The sequence below is a fragment of the Hypomesus transpacificus genome, unplaced genomic scaffold (genome assembly GCF_021917145.1).
Source record: "Hypomesus transpacificus isolate Combined female unplaced genomic scaffold, fHypTra1 scaffold_223, whole genome shotgun sequence".
In the NCBI taxonomy this organism is placed as follows: domain Eukaryota; kingdom Metazoa; phylum Chordata; class Actinopteri; order Osmeriformes; family Osmeridae; genus Hypomesus; species Hypomesus transpacificus.
Window position 1 is genome coordinate 198,184 of NW_025813758.1, and position 19,283 is coordinate 217,466.

At 49.4% G+C, this 19,283-nt stretch overlaps 1 protein-coding gene across 1 annotated transcript; it reads right to left on the reverse strand.

The window, feature by feature from the left end:
• Window positions 1-643: 643 nt before the first annotated feature.
• LOC124462518 (histone H3-like) lies at window positions 644-19,137 on the reverse strand. The gene is made up of 2 exons (XM_047014113.1): window positions 18,795-19,137; window positions 644-933 (listed from the first exon to the last, which is right to left on the reverse strand). Exons 1-2 carry the CDS (start codon window positions 18,966-18,968, stop codon window positions 694-696), a joined length of 414 nt encoding a protein of 137 aa, XP_046870069.1. The 5' UTR covers window positions 18,969-19,137; the 3' UTR covers window positions 644-693.
• Window positions 19,138-19,283: the final 146 nt, after the last annotated feature.

Here is a 19,283-nt window from a genome sequence, read left to right on the forward strand (position 1 = left end):
TGAATGTAGTGATACTGCTCATGGAAGTGTTCAGGATTGAAAGTACAAACTCATCAACACATGGACTGTACTGTAACACATTGAATGTTCTTTATCAACTTTGAGTTGTGGTTGAAATTGAGATTCCATGTATTATTATAAATGCTGGATTCCATATTGGTCAGAACCAAGATCTTATCTGCATTGAATTACTTTATCTCTAAATATATATAGAATATATAAAAAAATATTTGATATTTCAGTTGGTTGCTTTATATTAAGTCCTCTAAATTATTGTGTGTACTTGTTGCTGGTGATGATCAACAAGAGCACCATCACCTAAAGTGTCCAGCTGACGTTGTTTGTTCCCTGTCCAGACCCCATAGGCGTCCCCTACCCGGTGCCCTGTCCCCCTCAACAGAAGCCCCCCCAGCTGTCTGCCAGAGAAGAGGCTGGCCAACAACAACTAATTGCACTAGTAACTTCACATATCTATCTATGTTGGAAATGTAGAGAACATTCATGATACCAATTCATAAAACATAATAAAGGGAGGTAAAGTCACATGTGAGTCCTCAAATGCAGCTTTCAGAAATCAACATTAAAAGCACGTAAGTCGTTTGACTATGAAACATTTGTCTTTTCGTATGAACAGTGAGGTGGCTCTTAAAAGAGCCTTTGTGGGTTTCGAGATCACATGATCACGGACAACGTCTAGGAGCGCTCTCCGCGGATGCGGCGGGCCAGCTGGATGTCCTTGGGCATGATGGTGACCCTCTTAGCGTGGATGGCGCACAGGTTGGTGTCCTCGAACAGACCGACCAGGTAAGCCTCGCTGGCCTCCTGCAGAGCCATCACGGCGGAGCTCTGGAAACGCAGGTCTGTCTTGAAGTCCTGGGCGATTTCCCTGACCAAGCGCTGGAAAGGCAGCTTGCGGATGAGCAGCTCGGTAGACTTCTGGTCAGGCCCGTAAAGAATACCCCCGCAGCCCCCGCACCGCGGGGGGGCCTCGCAGGGACGGGGGGCCTCGCGGAAGGTGTCCCGTTTTTTTTTTTTGTTGCTTTTTTTGAATTACATGGGATGCACACTATGGTCTTATTGTCTTGTCTGTGTTTCCAGAGGTGATATGAAAATGAAGAAAATTATATTTAATTGTGCTTTCTTTGTTAGCTAGGTAAGTGACGTGACGAAGCAGGTCAGGTGGTCACACAGACCGGCGAGCCCGCTGTAGAAAAAATGAAACGCTCATTTGAAAGCGGGGCCCAAAAGCGGCATTCCAAAAGAAAAAAATCGGAACTAAATGCCAAACTTATAAAAATGACTAGTATTTTTCGACCATCCGGTGTAGGAGGGTGCACAGAAAAGACAGGTATTGTACTGTTTGCTATAGCTAACATTACCGTACCACGTCGTGTAAGGGGCCCCATTATCGTGCACTCTAAATCTCTAATTTGTATTACAACGACATTTTGGTAGCATTGCTAACGAGTGTCGAGAGCAAGGTGGACGATAATGCCATTATCGTTACGCTATTATGATCGTGTAAAACGTACAGTCATTGCTTTCTACAAGATTCACACGACAGATCAAAAATACATTAAACTTCACAGCTATTTGACAGTTGCTATGTGAACGATGCCCGGTTTGTGCATGTTCCAAACTTCCTTTGCTTTCCCGATCTCTATGGGCGTCAAATTGAAAGTCCCATTCACCGTTTACACTTAAATCATATTCTCTGACAGAGGATAAGGGAGATCCAGGCGTGCGCCAAGGTTTTGCAAGTCCAGCGAAGTCAGGCAGCAGTGAGGTGGCAGGCAGCAGTGAGGAGCCAGGCTGCAGTGCGGTGGCAGGCAGCAGTGCGGTGGCAGGCAGCAGTGAGGAGCCAGGCAGCAGTGAGGAGGCAGGCAGCAGTGCGGTGGCAGGCAGCAGTGAGGAGCCAGGCAGCAGTGAGGTGGCAGGCTGCAGTGAGGAGCCAGGCAGCAGTGAGGAGGCAGGCAGCAGTGCGGTGGCAGGCAGCAGTGAGGAGCCAGGCAGCAGTGAGGAGGCAGGCAGCAGTGAGGTGGCAGGCTGCAGTGAGGTGGCAGGCAGCAGTGAGGAGGCAGGCAGCAGTGAGGAGCCAGGCAGCAGTGAGGAGCCAGGCAGCAGTGCGGTGGCAGGCTGCAGTGAGGAGGCCTCGGGTAGCCGCGCCACAGAGTCAGATGATAATACTACACTTTACCCTGGTGACCGGGCACATTTCCCGGTGGATATTACTGATGCTGACATGAAAAAGTTCATTTTAAGGCAGGGACCATGTACATTTGAAGGTCCGTATCCTAAAGATAAAAAGGGGAGATGTTTTTCAAAAGATTGTTATCATAGAGTGTCAAAAAAAGGAACCAAGATACAACGCAAATGGCTGTGTTACTCCCCAAAAATTGACAGAGTATATTGTGAGCCCTGTTGGCTTTTTGGTGAGAGAAGATCTGCATGCCATAACAGTGCCTGGGCTACGGGAATAAATGATTGGCAAGGACTTTCTAGAAAAATAAAAGAGCACGAACACACTCGCTCACATATGGCAGCTTGTGTAGTGTATGACACATGGCAAGGACATCAATGTATTGATGAGCAGATTTCCGCTGAATATAAAAAGGAAGTCACGTTTTGGTCAGAGGTATTAACAAGAATTGTTGATGTTACGTTGACACTTGCATCATGCAACGTTGCATTTCGTGCTGATCGTGAGAAACTAGGAGAAATCAATAACGGAAACTTTTTATCTGTTATAGAACTTCTCGGCAGATATGACCCTATATTACAGAGGTTAATTTCCAGCGAAAGTAAAACGAAATACTTAAGCCCAAAAATTCAAAATGAAATGATTTCTATTATGGCACAGAAGGTTCAAAACGAGATAGTGAAAGAGGTCCACGACGCAGAATTTTATTCGGTAATAATGGACACAACTCAAGACATTTCCAAAGTAGATCAACTCAGCCAGGTGCTGCGCTACGTAACAATTTCAAAAGATGAAAATGACACTCCGTTAGAGGTCAAAATACATGAAAGCTTTATGGGTTTCCATGCAGTGCATGATCAAAGCGCATCTGGTTTGGAGAAAGACATAGTTGGCCTTTTAGAGAAGAAGGGTATATCTGTCAATAAATGCCGAGGACAGGGATATGATGGTGCAGCCACAATGAGTGGGGCGTACTCCGGGCTACAAAAACGCATCTCAGACAGAGAACGTAACGCAATCTATATTCACTGTGCTTCTCACAATTTAAACCTTGTCCTGAACGATGTGTCACGGGGACCATATTCAGTACCGTATTAAACCAACTAGCTGCAGGTGTGCAGCAGGGAAGCACCCAGCTGGTCGCAATTAACCGGGGGATTGGGAGGGTTTTTAAACTCAGATCACCGTCAATCAAGCAGCGTTGGGGACTGGAAGGAGAACCGAAACTGGAGGCGGAGAGAGGACTGGAAGCGGAGAGAAGGACTGGAAGCAGAGAGAGAGGACTGGAAGCAGAGAGAGAAGACTGGGGGAGCAAGGGACTGCAACACAGCGCGTACGGAGACGGACTTTCGCCGAAGCTGAGTACCGTGAATTCTACACAGTCAAGCTTGTGGAACGTGCTGCCCGGACTGCTCGGCCTATTGATACACCTGAGTTTGAGGTTTTATCCACAGTTGTGTTACGCTTGCACACGTGAGTTTGATGTGTGGTGTGCCCATGTTCCACTGTTTTACAGATTTTGCCGTTCATGCACTAGTTGGAGCACCCTGCAGTCCCGGGTGGGCGATAGGATTACGTCCAGTGTGCGCAGAATAATCAATCGGACTATTCCCGCAGTCTCCGGATAACCCCCCTTCCCCCTGCTGGAGGAGGCCAGCATCAGCGGCCACCAGAGGAACCAGGCTACCTTATCTCCTGCCAGAGCCTCTTGAGGCGATCAACAACAAGGACTTCCTTTTCTTTTTATTTTTTTACCAATAAACCTAATACATTTTATACCTCGATTCTACGAGTTTTGGCATCTTTTGAGTGGGAGATACGTTTTGCTCCTCAGAGTAAGAGTAGACTAAGTGGAGGCACCAGCGCCCCCACCTGTGACAAGTGGCGTAGTCGGCAGGATCTCCTTTGAGTTGAGCAACTGTAACCCTCCAAAATGGTGGATGACGAGGCACCCGCAGCACGCCCCCAAGTGATGCCTGTCTTCATGGGAGCACCATGGGCACAGAGGTTTGGAGGAAAAGGGTCGGAACTAAGTCTGCAAGAATGGAAGTCCCAGACTGAATACCTGGCCGGCTTGCAGGGGCTGAGTGAACATCAGAGGTTGCAGTTTGTACTGGGGTCTCTCGAGGGCGAGGCCAAACGTGAAGTCCAGGCAGCACCAGAAGACCGACGCAACAACTCAAATGCTGTGTTCGACTTCTTGGCCGGGCTCTATGGCGACCACACCCCGGTGGCCACTCTGAGGGCCCAGTTTTTCACATGTAGGCAAGGGCCCAGACAATCACTCCGTTTTTTTGTGTTACAGATGCGCGAGCTGTTCACCCGGCTACAAGGACGGCGCGACCATGGCCTTGGCGGTGGAGACACTCTGTTGCGGGACCAGTTCCTCATGGGGCTCTGTAACACCAACATCCGCCAGAGCTTGCGACTGCAGCTTCGTCATGATCCAAACTTGACCTTTGAAGACCTCCGGCGAGAGGCCACGGCCCTGGAATTGGACCATTCAGAGACGGCTGACCAACCCACATGCCTGGCTACCAGCACTGCCTGCGCCCCTGCCCCTCCTTCTACGGCCGACTGGAAGCGAGAAGTGCGTGCTGAAGTCATGAAAGAGGTGAAGGAACAGATGGCTGAGCTGTTGTTGGGGTCTCGAAAGTGGTTCTTAAGCAAGAATTAACAGGCTTGGAGTCAGGAGATTGATTGCAAAGGTCTTTGTCTTTATTGTTGCCAGGCAGATTGGAAATCACGCGCAGAACTTCTCTAGCCAGGGAAGTCTACCATGCATTGACAGACTAGAGCTTTTATACAGTCTTATTACGTCACACAAATATGTTTGGCCATTATCAGACAACACACAGTTTGTTCAAGATAAACAGATGTCCTCCCTCAATTGGCTGTCCTTACACAACCCGTGGTCATTCTTGCACAACCCGTGGTCTCACTCGAGCAACATTTCCCTATCAGGTCATCCCGACCTGACTTCTTCTCTGAAAAGAACATTCTAACGGGAGGGGGAGAGTGACTCTCCCAGCTCACTCTTCTCCTCATTATCGAGCATGGGACCCAAACAGCCTCCTCTCTCACCTAATTCCTTACATGGGGATAAACAAGTCTTTCCTGGCCTAGTTCCCTACGTGGGCTATTTCCTCTCCTCATCTAACCCCTGTCCTAGTTGACTCCTTTCTTGAGGTCACCTTGTTACCAGGAATTCCCCGACACTCCCCCCTTTGAGGGCTTTTTGCCCACACTACTCCGCCCATAATCTATCTTTCTGTGTAGCCTGTAAAACATTTAAACATTGAAAAAAACAAAACTCCTCAGACCCAATTTTCCTTAATTTTTTTTGAGTAATAGGCGAGTATATGGTAGAATAGTAAGCTAGTGTTTGTCTGTAATGAAACTGTCCAGATTCATGTTGTGTAAACAAGGTCCCCAGTCTGAGGGAAGCCTTGGCTCAGTCTATTCATATGGTTGTAAGCCTGCAATATGTGTGAGTATATAACCTTCCTTTGGCTAGGTAAATACCCCCAGACCCTCAAATACAGTTTCACAAAAACACGATGGTATATGATCAAACATCAAGTCCACACATAAAGTTTACAACAACATATGCAGTACTCAAATATCTGTTCAGAATTGCCTTTGCTCCTCTGTATCATCAGATCCTGGAGTAAAACTCCCCCCGGCTTTTTAGGCCTCGTTCATTTAAGGGGGGGAGAAACCATGGATGATTCAACAGAAATGGGTTTGGGAGGGCAGTCCTCCACAAACCTACACTGATTAATGCACAAATCATTGAGTTACATATACACCACTCAATTAATAAAACAAAAATTAAACTCATAAAACAAACAAAATTATGTGCTTGGTATACTCATTGAGCGATGTTCCACGGCCTCGAAGCGGCTCGATTGATTTGGCATCGCCCGGTGTGGCCTGGTTTGGGACATCATTCAGCCACTTTGTCCCTCCGCCACCTGGACAGGGTACAAGTCCGGGGCAGAAGGCTTGCTCTTAAACAGAGAAAAAGCATGTGAGTCATCCAACTCCTTCATCTTAGCTACAATGGGGCAGGCATAGTGGGTTTTGACACGAGACCGGAAGATGGGTATGCAACAGCAGAGAATCAATACAATGGCCAATAAGGTCAGCAGCACTGCAATCCCTATCCTTACCCAGCTAAACCCCCAATCTCCCAAGCTCTCCCTCATCAGTTCAAACCATTCAGTCTTGTGTCCTGCATTATCCTTCACCTCCTGTCTCAGTGCTTTTAAGTCAGTCATAGCTTGTGCGAATCTTCCTGTAGGGGCAGTGTTGTTTGGTATGAATGTGCAACATACCTGACCAATCAGAGTGCAAACCCCCCCACGCTCCGCCAGCAGCCAGTCCAATACCTGTCGGTTCTGCCAGGTCATTGCTGATGTTGACGACAGCTGCTGGCCCAGGGCGGTGAGAGCCTCGTCTGTATAGTTAATGAAGCGCTGCTGATTATAGTACAGATAATTAATCCATTCAGTGTTCTTATTTACCGTTATCCAGGGTAAGATGGACTCAAACCCTGACGCCACCTCATTTCTTGCTTTAAAATCATTGGGCACCCCCCTTGGCTGACCTATGGCATCAATCGTTACATCAGACTTGAAAGCCCGCCTCTTGCGAGGAGCCTCCTCGAGGTTTTCTGTGGTTTGGTTTAGCTTGAAGTGTATCACCTGGGTGACGGCATGTGCCCTTCATATTGCATGAACTCTGCTTTGCTCCCCCCTTGTCCTAAAACATCTCGTGTCAGCCCACTTACCTCTCCCTCACCGAGCAGTTTGCTCGGGAAGGGGATTCTGCAGTGTGGGTGTGGGGTCTATGGGGTCTGCCAGGATCGTCCCCTGCTCGCTCAGCTGCACGTCTTTTAGCAGCTGCACAGTGGGGCTATTTGAGGTCGATGGTCTCTGGTGCTGGCCCTCTTTGGTGAACCTTCCCTGGCTCGACCCCTGGATCTGGATCTGGTTTTTCCCTCTCCTGGAATTAGATACAGTCCAGGAACAGGATACTTCTGTGTTCAGGGGAGAGTCCTATTGACTCCGTCATCATAATGGAGGTGAGTTTTATAGAAACCGGGACAGAGAGATGGATATACAGTCATAACCGCTTCAAGCTTAGGATGTTTAGTTTAGTCATAGCTTTTGTGAAACTCCATCAGAAACAATGTGGATGTAGGCATACATCACCAAACCCTATTTTCCTCTGCTACTCGCCAGTTGTTCTCCATGCACGGGCAGTGGACTCTGGGAGGTGTTAACTCAGAGCCAACAAACATCGTTTATGTCATCAATAAACCCTGGTGTTCTATCAACCTAAACCACCTAGGCATTTGTCAACAATTACTCTAGTTTCACATTTCTAATGACAATATTGCTGTTGCATCCACCTCATGTGTCCCCGTTTCACTCACCCCCCTTCTTCCCAGTTGGAACGCAACCAGGAAGGGATTGTTGTCATTCGGCGGCTGAGTTTCATTTTCTGATCCCTCAACAGGGAGCAGTGGTTGAGTGACTGTTCGCCGTTGTCCAGGGTGGCTTGGTAACTTCGAGCCCTGGATTTGGTCCTTGGTCTTAGGCACAACCTTGACTTCTGAAGCACGAGCAGGAAGCTCTCAATCCTCAGTCTCAGGCCCAGTCGGAGGCTGAGAGTTAACCAACGTCATTCGTGTGCTTTGCCTTTAGAACAGCACTGTCCTGTACTGTATCAGGGAAATCAGAGTCAATAGTTGTTATAGGTGTGACCAAGTTTGATGTGGGATTTATAACGGTGCTTCCAGATGGACCACATGGTTGACCCTTCAAACTGTGTTGTGGTCATCGTTGCTCGTGACCCTGTGTTCAGGCAGTGTCTACGGGGGTGTTGACTTTTCCCCCGGTCGCCTTTACTGGAGACTCGACCACCAGGCTGGATACTAATTGGTTTCTCCGAGGCTCGTTCTCTCCTCCTTCTCCTCCCCTAGTTCCTACAAAACATCTTTAACAAAACTTCACCATAGTCTAAGGTTAGACTATCAAAATTATAAATGTTACTACTTAGGGTGTGCTTTACTTGTTTATCAACTAAATTATCAATTTAAAATTGCCTCTGTCTCTGAGACCATAGTCCAAATTTTTCCTATCCCCCTTCCCCCCATCGCATAGTTCATATCTATGCGATTCCTAAGGGATAGAAAAAATATGTTAGTCAGTGACAACCCAAATTCTTCATACTCCTTCACATATTTCATAATATTTTTACCTCTTCTTTAAATCTCCTAACCCCGTGCCTCTGTCAACCAAAATTTACCCTGTTCAACAAGATTCGCAATTATGTGGTGTGTGTAAATTATGATTGGATACATACAGGAAGATGGGTTTCTCGTAGTTCGGGAGGGCCAGAGCTGGTGCCTGTTGTAGACTCAGTTTGATATCCGTTAATGCTTTCTCCCCCCCTCAGTCCCTTTCAGTTTGGCCTGTAGAGAGGTGACTCCTGCTTCTTACGTCATCTCTCGAAGGGCCACGGCTACTGGGAAACTAGGCCCAGCGCCAGCCCTTCTGGCTCGCTCCCCCACTGTCTGTTTTGACTGTAGGCAGCAGGGGGAGCGACGAGTACTGCTTGTAGGCCGGACCTGAGTTGGAGTTTGTTCAGCTTCCGCGCATTCTCTCGGTCACTCTGCAGCCTTTTGTTTTCATTGTTCCTTTCTTTTAACACGGCATGGGTGATGTGTTCGCAAAACTGGGCAAAAGGCATGGAATAGAGACCCACTACATATGCCAACCGCCCCTGAACAGTCTCTGTCAGGCCTCGGACGACCCCTTGTCGAAACATTGCTTGTTGCAGGACCTCGTCTTCTGGATTTTTCCCTAGTTCAGCTCTCCATTTCCCCAAAGTTTTGTGAATAAATGCCATTGGTGGCTCAGATGACTCAATTGTCTCCCCAGTGAGCATGTCCAGCCTCACCCGATCCGGAAAGAGGGTTCTCAGGCTTTCCCAGACTTCTGTGCGGATTGCATTGAAAAGGTCTCCGTCCCCCGCATGAGTGTCTAGGATCTCGGCCAGATGCTGAGAATGCATGACGTCACTCAAGCCTCCAGCCCCCAGGGTGCGCCCCAGGATCATTTTGATGTCTCCGATAGCTATGTTGTGGCCTAGTGTCTCTTGCTCGAACGCCTTAATCCACCTACTCGCTCCCTCATATGGATTGGGGAGCCGAGCAATTAAACCAGTCATGTCCATTGTTGTCCAGGGCACATAATTCAACTGAGTTCCCCTCACCAGGATGGGCGCTTGATGGTATGAAGGAGGCTCCTTGATACGGACTAGCCTTCCCTGACTCATTACAGGGCTTGGGAGGGGTCCAACAGGGTTCTGGGCCATGATGGATGATGAATATCTTGGGTTCTCTGCCTCACCCGTATACACAGTCTTTCTGGGTGGGGCAGAGCCGCTCTCCTCTTTAGCGTATGGGGGAGGGGAGGCCCTCTCTAGAGTCTCATGATCGGTCTTGGCTGCGAGCAAGCAAGCCTTAGCCGTATCACAATAGTTCTGTCCTTGTTTTTCATACAGCTTCAGAAACTCAGCTTCCTCATTGCGTTTTTTGAGTTTTTTCTTGGCCGAACCAGAATGGCTGTGGTTGGCGATCAGAACCCTCATGTCGTCGCAGAGGCTTAGATCGAAAGTCCCGTGCTCTGGCCAGACTGTTGTCATCTTGGCAGTGCGCTTGGCCCATTTCCTGTTCATCTCGACGAGGCGTTCTCGGAGAAGAGGGAATTTGAGGCTGAGCACCTCCTGGGCGGTCACGCGCAGAGTAGCAGCTGGCACGGTCTGGTCAGGCGACAGGACAGCTCTGGCTCCTCCCTCTACCGGTCTTTTTGGCACACTCATGATGCGTTTGGGATGGAACAGGCAGATCTAAACTTAAGAATATGAGTGTTACTGGCCAGTTTTTATACATATGCCATTTGCATACATTCATTCCTGTATCTATCTTTTCATTATGTAAATGTTAATGTACATGTAAATGTTAGTGTAAATGTAAATGAGTTGTTTGTTGAACGAGTCAAACACACAGCTTGACAGTAATGGAGACGCACTCATTGTTTCTCCTTTTTTATTTTCATACATGGCAACAGTTTATTTTTGCTACTCCTCCCTGAGGAGAGTTTTTTCATACAACCGGGGTCCAAATGCCCGGATCAGCGTCTGTAATGTTCAGAGAACAGCATGTAAGACACTTTCACCACACTTGATCTTGCCTGTTGTATTTTTCCATTGCCGTGATTTTTCCCAAATTGACCATTTTGTTGTTTTATCTCATAACTTTCTCTCGGTGATTGCATCAATTAATTAAATTATTGTTCTTATACTTTATTATTTTCATCACTTGCCGTTTTTCGATATTCACGCATTGCTTAGGGCAACGCCCTTGTTTTTTACCAACCTGCTCACCCCCTCCCTTACAACTCGCTTTCCTGAAGCGAGTCTGAAACGATTGCGCAACAGCCGTACTCTCTCTCACTTTTTTAGACTCGTTTCACTGATTTTAGAGGGTTTTACATGTCAATATCAAAAACAGTCAATAGATTTATCACTCCGTTTTTATCTGACTCCATTTCCATATGTTTTTTAGCATTTTAACAGAGATTTTTGTCTCTGGTTCTAATCGCTCCCTCAACAGCCTTTTTTACCACAGCTGTTTTAGGAACTCTCAGAACCTTTTAAGACTGTCATCTCACGGAATGCCACAAAAACATACATTTCTCCATACATTATATACATTATCTACGGATATCCGTCTAACCCAAGTTTTCTCAGCGCGTCTTAAGATGAATCTTTTCGGATAGCTAGTCCTGACTCACTTTCGACTGAAGTAATAGCTGCAGCTATACTTTGCTGTCACTTGTTGTTTAATAGAGCAACTTTTTTAGCCAGGACGGATATTACAATAATAATTTGTTTGAGGTCTGTTGAAAAACGTTAGACACGCAGGCACCCCCCGAATCGCTGGCACCCTTGGCTAACCTGATCTTTTTCAACAGCCTTGTTTTAGATGTAACCATCTTACTCTGATTGCACACGCTTTAACCATTTGTTGGTTAAGTGGCGATTTTTTACCGGACCTTCCGAACTTTACCTTTTGCTAGGTTCAAAAAAGGCCCTTAAAGAAATGTCCCCAGTTTACTCGAATTTTGTTTTAAAGAGGCCCATAGTAGTTTTGTACCTAAGCTTTCAGGTTATTGAATAGAGGCCGCCGGAGACCCCCTTGCCTGAGCCTAATAGTACGACAGTAGAGAAGCTTTAGCAAGAAACATTTACATTCAATCATTTCTTTCATTCAGGGTAACATACATCCTGGCAATTAAAACATTTGCAACCAGTCCCCTTCTCCAAAGCCTTTTTCACCTTCTTTTAGTTCAAGATTCGTATCTAAGCATTCATTAGGTACTTTACAGGTTTTTTCATTGCCTACCTTCTCAAATGTAGATGTAGCGAATCACGTCGGTAGTCACCAATTGTTGGGGTCTCGAAAGTGGTTCTTAAGCAAGAATTAACAGGCTTGGAGTCAGGAGATTGATTGCAAAGGTCTTTGTCTTTATTGTTGCCAGGCAGATTGGAAATCACGCGCAGAACTTCTCTAGCCAGGGAAGTCTACCATGCATTGACAGACTAGAGCTTTTATACAGTCTTATTACGTCACACAAATATGTTTGGCCATTATCAGACAACACACAGTTTGTTCAAGATAAACAGATGTCCTCCCTCAATTGGCTGTCCTTACACAACCCGTGGTCATTCTTGCACAACCCGTGGTCTCACTCGAGCAACATTTCCCTATCAGGTCATCCCGACCTGACTTCTTCTCTGAAAAGAACATTCTAACGGGAGGGGGAGAGTGACTCTCCCAGCTCACTCTTCTCCTCATTATCGAGCATGGGACCCAAACAGCCTCCTCTCTCACCTAATTCCTTACATGGGGATAAACAAGTCTTTCCTGGCCTAGTTCCCTACGTGGGCTATTTCCTCTCCTCATCTAACCCCTGTCCTAGTTGACTCCTTTCTTGAGGTCACCTTGTTACCAGGAATTCCCCGACACTGTCTAAAACCTTCTTAGAAGAGTTACGCCGGGGTCAGTCCAGCCACCAGCCTGGCAACCCCCCCCTTGCCCCGTGAACGCTCCTACTCGGATGGCAGCCGGGAGCCACCAAGGCGTCCGGGTCGGGCGACTGGACCAAGGTTCCAGTGGGATGACCAGGGGAGACCAGTCTGCAACAGTTGTGGGGAATCAGGCCACATTAGCCGCCAGTGTGGTCCTGGGCCTCGTCGGGGGTCACAAGGGGATTTTTAGCTTTACCGGTCACTGTGGGTCAAGTGGCCGGGACCCTTCCAATTGGCCCGTTCTCTCCCCCTAGAAACAGCCTGATTGGACAATGCCCCACCATCGATGTACAGGTCAGGGGTAAGAAGATCAGATGTTTGGTCGACACTGGGTCCCAGGTTACCCTGTTCTCGGAAAGCTTGTGCAAAGAACTGTTTAATCAACAACTCCAGGGAGCGGAAGCACCATGGCTGACCTTGCGGGGAGCCAATGGACTCAACATCCCCTACATTGGCTATGTGGTCAGCGACTTCCAGGTTCGAGGCATCACCGTGCCGGAAAAGGGGGTTGTCATCGTCCGAGACCACTGTCTGGGTACCCATCGAGCCCTGTTGGGCATGAACGTCATCTCCGCTTGCTGGGAGGAGCTGTTCAAAACCCAACCTACCCAGACGCTCCAGCCCACAGAGGGACAGCAGTGGGAACACATCTTTGCAGACTGCCGTAGGATCCACACGGCCAAGACCCAGTGGGACCAGGAAGACACCGGCCGGGTGGCCTGCCGTTATGCCCTTTCCATCCCAGCCCAGAGTGAAGCCATAGTCTGGGCCAGGTTGCCAGCCCGGGCCTATGGACCGGACAACTGGGTCACAGTGGAGCCACACCCGGAATGCCAGACTATTGAGGTGGCACGAGGCCTTGCTACCGTACACCGTGGTCGAGTCCCGGTGAGAGTGCGGAATGCCAGGCCATACCCAGTCAACCTCCATCGCCATCAATGTCTGGCCCGAGTCACAGCAGTGGGGCCCCAACAAATAAGAGAAAGCGGTGAGGTCCGCTTTAATCAGGTCAGCTGTGGGGTGGTCGAGGTTGACATCAGCCAGACGGGCCACAAGATGGGTACCCCCAGGGCGGCCATGCCCGAACATCTCACTGGTGAGTCACTACGGGGGGATGGTCTGGACGAAAACCAGCAGCACCAGCTCCAATGTTTCCTCACTAAATGGCAGCATGTGTTCTCCACCCACGAGGAGGATTATGGATGTACTAACATCGTTAGACACCAGATTCCCACGGGAGATGCAGCGCCAAGCCGGGAGCGATATTGCCCAGTACCACCTACCCTGTATCAGGAAGTCCGCACGCTACTGCGAGGGATGTTGGACGGAGGCATTGTCCGCGAAAGCAGCAGTCCCTGGGCAGCACCCATCGTACTTGTACAAAAAAAGACTGGGGCCTGGAGGTTCTGTGTCGATTACCGGAAGCTGAACAGCGTGACTAAGAAGGATGCTTTCCCCTTACCGCGGATAGAAGACTCCCTCACCAGCTTGACACAGGCTGCCTGGTACTCCACTTTGGACCTGGCCAGTGGATATTGGCAGGTCCAGGTGGAAGCGAGCGACCGAGAGAAGACTGCCTTTACCACCCCTTTTGGCCTGTTTGAGTGGGACCGGATGCCCTTTGGCCTCTGCAACGCCCCAGCAACCTTCCAACGGCTGATGCAGCGATGTCTGGGCGGGCAGTTGGTCGACTCCACCCTGGTATACCTGGATGATGTCATAGTGTTCTCCCCAGATTTCTCCTCCCATCTGAACCATCTGGAACAAGTGCTGCAGGCCATGGAGAAGTACGGCCAAAAACTGCGGCCGGAGAAGTGCCAGCTGTTCCAGAAGGAGGTTAAGTTCCTGGGCCATCGCGTCAGTTCCAAAGGAATCTCCCCCGACCCAGAAAAACTATCGGCGGTACAAGACTGGGAACCTCCTAAGACCATCCGACAGGTGAGGTCCTTCCTGGGCTTTGTGGGATACTACAGGCGCTTCATTAAGGATTTTTCTAAAATCGCTAAACCCCTGAATGGACTCCTGGTAGGCACAGGACGCTCTCGTGGTCGGGGATCCCCCTCCGTGGCCTGGAACCCCGAGTGCGATACAGCTTTTCAAAGACTCAAGCAAGAGCTGTTGCAGTCCCCCATCCTTGAATATGCAGACTTCTCACAACCCTTTATCCTCTATACTGATGCCAGTAACGCAGGGTTGGGCGCCGTACTGGCCCAGCAGCAACAAGGAGTAGAGCGGGTCATCGCATATGCAAGCCGAAGTCTCCATCCAGCTGAGCGGAACGACTCCCGCTACAGCTCTTTTAAGATAGAACTCCTAGCCATGAAGTGGGCCTTAAGTGAAAAGTTTAAAGATTACATATGGGGCGCAAAGGTCAAGGTGGTGACTGATAATAACCCCCTTGTCCACCTACAGACAGCCAAACTTGGGGCCGTAGAACAGCGGTGGGTGGCCCAACTGGCCAACTACGACTACCAGATCCACTATCGACCGGGTAAGGAACACACTAATGCTGATGTGCTTTCTAGGCTCCCGGTTACGGGTGGGACTGACCCAGCCACAACCCCTCCCGTTGAGCCTGAAGACGGGCTACTGGTAGGAGTGGTAGAGGCACCAGGATCAAGCCGCGAGTTGGTCCCCGCCAGTTGGGGTTGGGACCCAAACCGATGGGAGGAGCTGCAGGGGAAAGATGACGACATGGTGGCAGTTCGGACCTACCTGAACCAGAACTCCTTACCCTCGGCGGCAGAGAGGAAGGCCCAAACTCCAACTGTGAGGCAACTCCTGAGTCACTGGAGCAAACTCGGTGTGCGTGAAGGGGTGGTTTGTCGTTCTGTTCATGACTCTGTAACCCACGACACCATGTGTCAGGTAGTAGTGCCACAGACCCAGGTACAATCCCTCCTACAAGCCTACCACACACAGATGGGTCACCAAGGCCAGGAAAGGACCTTGTCCCTGCTGAGGAGGAACTTTTACTGGCCGAAGATGGAGGAGTCCGTGGAGGCATTCATTCGGGGCTGTCCACGCTGTATGCTTTTCAAAGCAAGACCAAACACCAAAGCCCCCTTAGTCCCCATACTGTCTCAGGCTCCCCTCCACACCGTGAGTATGGACTTTCTAACACTGAGTCGGCCAACGGATCGTTACCAGAACATCCTGGTGGTGACGACTTGTTTACCAAGTACGCTTGGGCCATCCCCACCACCGACCAGACCGCCACCACCACTGCCAGGGTCCTTTGGGGCGCGGTGTTCCAACCTTTTGGTTGTCCAGAGATCCTCCACTCTGACCAGGGTCCGAATTTCGAATCCAAAGTAATTCGAGAGCTGTGTCAGCTTTATGGCTGCCGAAAGACCCATACCACACCATATCACCCCCAGGGTAACGGAGGATGCGAGAGGTTCAACCAGACCCTGCTGAGCCTTTTGGGAACCTTGGAAGTGGAACAACACAGTAGGTGGGTGGACCATCTCCCTTTCCTAATGCAGGCCTATAACAACAGTGTACATAGTACCACAGGCTATGCCCCCGCCTACCTGATGTTTGGGAGGCATGTGCGCCTACCCGTTGACCTGCTCCTTGGGACGGCGGCAAGGGACGGACCCCAGAGTACAACAGAATGGGTGAGTAAACACCATCAACAGCTTCATGATGCCTACAGACGGGTCACTGAGCATTTAGGTGCTGCGGCTGTCAAGAACAAACGCCTGTACGACCGGACAGCCCAAGACGCCCCCCTGCTGTCGGGCGAGCGTGTGCTGGTTCGGGACTGCCGACGACAAGGGAAAGGCAAGTTGAGCGACCGGTGGGAGGCCATGCCCTATGTGGTATGTAACCAACGACCTGACCGCCCTGTCTACACGGTGCGGCCTGAAGGCCAGGCCCTGACCGGGTATTACATCGTAACCTGCTGCGTCCCTGTCCAAATTACCCAGCACCGAGGCAAGATACACCCGTGAGACCAGCAACCCCGAGACCACCTGGGATGGGGTGGGCCGTGGTACCAGCAAGACCTAGACCGACCACAGACGAAGCGGATCCCCCACCACAGGCCAGACGCTCCCAACGGGACACGCAGGGACAGCCCCCTGCGAGGTACGGCAACTGGGTCTCATAAGATGGGGTCTAGGGACTAGAACCCAATAGTGGGGGAGGATGTCACGGGGACCATATTCAGTACCGTATTAAACCAACTAGCTGCAGGTGTGCATTAGGGAAGCACCCAGCTGGTCGCAATTAACCGGGGGATTGGGAGGGTTTTTAAACTCAGATCACCGTCAATCAAGCAGCGTTGGGGACTGGAAGGAGAACCGAAACTGGAGGCGGAGAGAGGAATGGAAGCGGAGAGAAGGACTGGAAGCAGAGAGAGAGGACTGAAAGCAGAGAGAGAAGACTGGGGGAGCAAGGGACTGCAACACAGCGCGTACGGAGACGGACTTTCGCCGAAGCTGAGTACCGTGAATTCTACACAGTCAAGCTTGTGGAACGTGCTGCCCGGACTGCTCGGCCTATTGATACACCTGAGTTTGAGGTTTTATCCACAGTTGTGTTACGCTTGCACACGTGAGTTTGATGTATGGTGTGCCCATGTTCCACTGTTTTACAGATTTTGCCGTTCATGCACTAGTTGGAGCACCCTGCAGTCCCGGGTGGGCGATAGGATTACGTCCAGTGTGCGCAGAATAATCAATCGGACTATTCCCGCAGTCTCCGGATAACCCCCCTTCCCCCTGCTGGAGGAGGCCAGCATCAGCGGCCACCAGAGGAACCAGGCTACCTTATCTCCTGCCAGAGCCTCTTGAGGCGATCAACAACAAGGACTTCCTTTTCTTTTTCTTTTTTTACCAATAAACCTAATACATTTTATACCTCGATTCTACGAGTTTTGGCATCTTTTGAGTGGGAGATACGTTTTGCTCCTCAGAGTAAGAGTAGACTAAGTGGAGGCACCAGCGCCCCCACCTGTGACAGATGCATGCCAAAATGTAACGAAGGTAAAATATTTCTATGATACTGTACAAAAACTATATGTTTTTTTCAGTGGTAGCATCAAAAGATGGGACCTCGTGGAGACAGAGTTCAAAGCAGGGCCTACACTTAAACGGCTATGCCCAACGCGTTGGGCATCCCGGCATGATGCTGTGCGCTCTCTCCGCTTTCGCTTTAAAGACGTGATGAAAGCACTGACGAAAATATGTCTGTTGTCCAAAAAAAAGGAAGAGTGTGCTGAGGCCGAGGGACTTAAACACAGCATGGAGAATTTCGAGTTTGTCCTCCAAACAGTTATACAGGGTAAACTTCTCGAAACTGTAAATGTTGTTTCACAGAGCCTCCAGAAACAGAATGTGGATATTTTGCAGGCAAGCGAATATCTAGCCGGTGTATCGGAGAGCCTTGCTGCACTCAGAGGGGAGTTTCAAAGCCTTAAAGAAAGTGCCCAAGATCTTGCCCAGTCCTGGGGCATTTCTCCCACATTTCTTCATAAACGCGCCAGGCGCACCAAGAGGCATTTCGATGAGTTATGCGAGGATGAGAGGCTGTTGGATCCCGAGGAGCACTTTAAAGTGTCAGTGTTTTACCAGACTTTAGACATAGCCATTACACAGGTCACCCTTAGGTTCAGTGGAATGCAAGAGGTGGCAAGGAGGTTTGGGTTCCTACGCCCACGAGAACTCCTGTCAAAGTCAGACAATGATATGTACCAGTCAGCGAGTGCCCTTGCTGAGCAATACTCTGACGACTTATCCGCGGACTTCCCAGACCAGGTGCTCGCCTTAAGACAAGCGTTAGAGTTCGCCATCAGGGAAATAAAAAATGGCTCAATTTATGATTTGGCGAACACGCTAATAATAAAACACAACTCTATATTATCAAGTGTGCCTGATGTAGCCACGGCCATCACATTATTTTTGACAATACCCGTGACTGTTGCAAGCGCCGAAAGGTCATTTTCGAAGCTGAAACTGATAAAAACGTATCTCAGAAGCACCATGTCACAAGAGAGGCTGTCAGGTCTGGCCACCCTTAGCATAGAAAATGAACGTGCGCGCAGTTTAGATGTAAAGAGTGTGGTAAAAGACTTTGCACACAGATTTGTTAAAAGACGCGCACATGTGTATAAACCTGCAAACCTGTAGAAAGTGTATCGACTATATGTAGTCCTATTTGTTATGTTGTTGTAACATATGCTCTGTTTGAAAGTTTTTTTCTTATTGAATAAATTTCCCTCACAAGACAAGCTTGAGTTTTGATATCGTGCATTTATTATAAGGCTCTCAGAATGTTCCAAAAAGTTCAGTTGATTGCGTCTGGGTCCTGTTCGGCTCCTCGGTATTTGTATTACATTATCCCTTACATATTTGGGGGGAGGGGGGGGGGGCTCTCAGACTTATTCTGCGGGGGGGCCTCATGTGTTTCCGTTACGGGCCTGCTTCTGGTACCGACGGATCTCTCTCAAAGCCACGGTCCCGGGCCTGTAACGATGAGGTTTCTTCACGCCACCAGTGGCCGGTGCACTCTTACGAGCGGCTTTGGTGGCGAGTTGCTTCCTCGGGGCTTTTCCACCGGTGGATTTACGAGCGGTCTGCTTTGTTCTGGCCATGATACTTTTCTTGTCGTTGACGAGTTTGAAGTCAGTTTTTGAAGAAAGGATAAGGAAGTATATATCGTTGGCTTGTCGTCTGCTGATTGGACTTCTCTCCCGAGCAGACTGATTGGCAAACCGTCGAAGCCTTCTCCGTTGGCAATTGGACGCAGGGACGGAGGTCAGTTCCCGCCTAAATTTCGCACGCACTTGAAACCTTCTAGCCCCGCCCTCATCCTCCTTGCACTGCCTCGCAGTGGCGGGCAAGAAGGCGATTAGTGAATGTTTAACGATAGTTAATGGAGGTAACTCCAGTTCTATGAGTGGAGCGGA

Coding starts and splice junctions, on each gene's coding strand:
- LOC124462518 (XM_047014113.1), bottom strand. CDS start 18,968: ATGGCCAGAACAAAGCAGACCGCTCGTAAATCCACCGGTGGAAAAGCC. Junction 934..18,794: donor TCCGTCGGTACCAGAAGCAG/GCCCGTAACGGA, acceptor CCTGACCAGAAG/TCTACCGAGCTGCTCATCCG.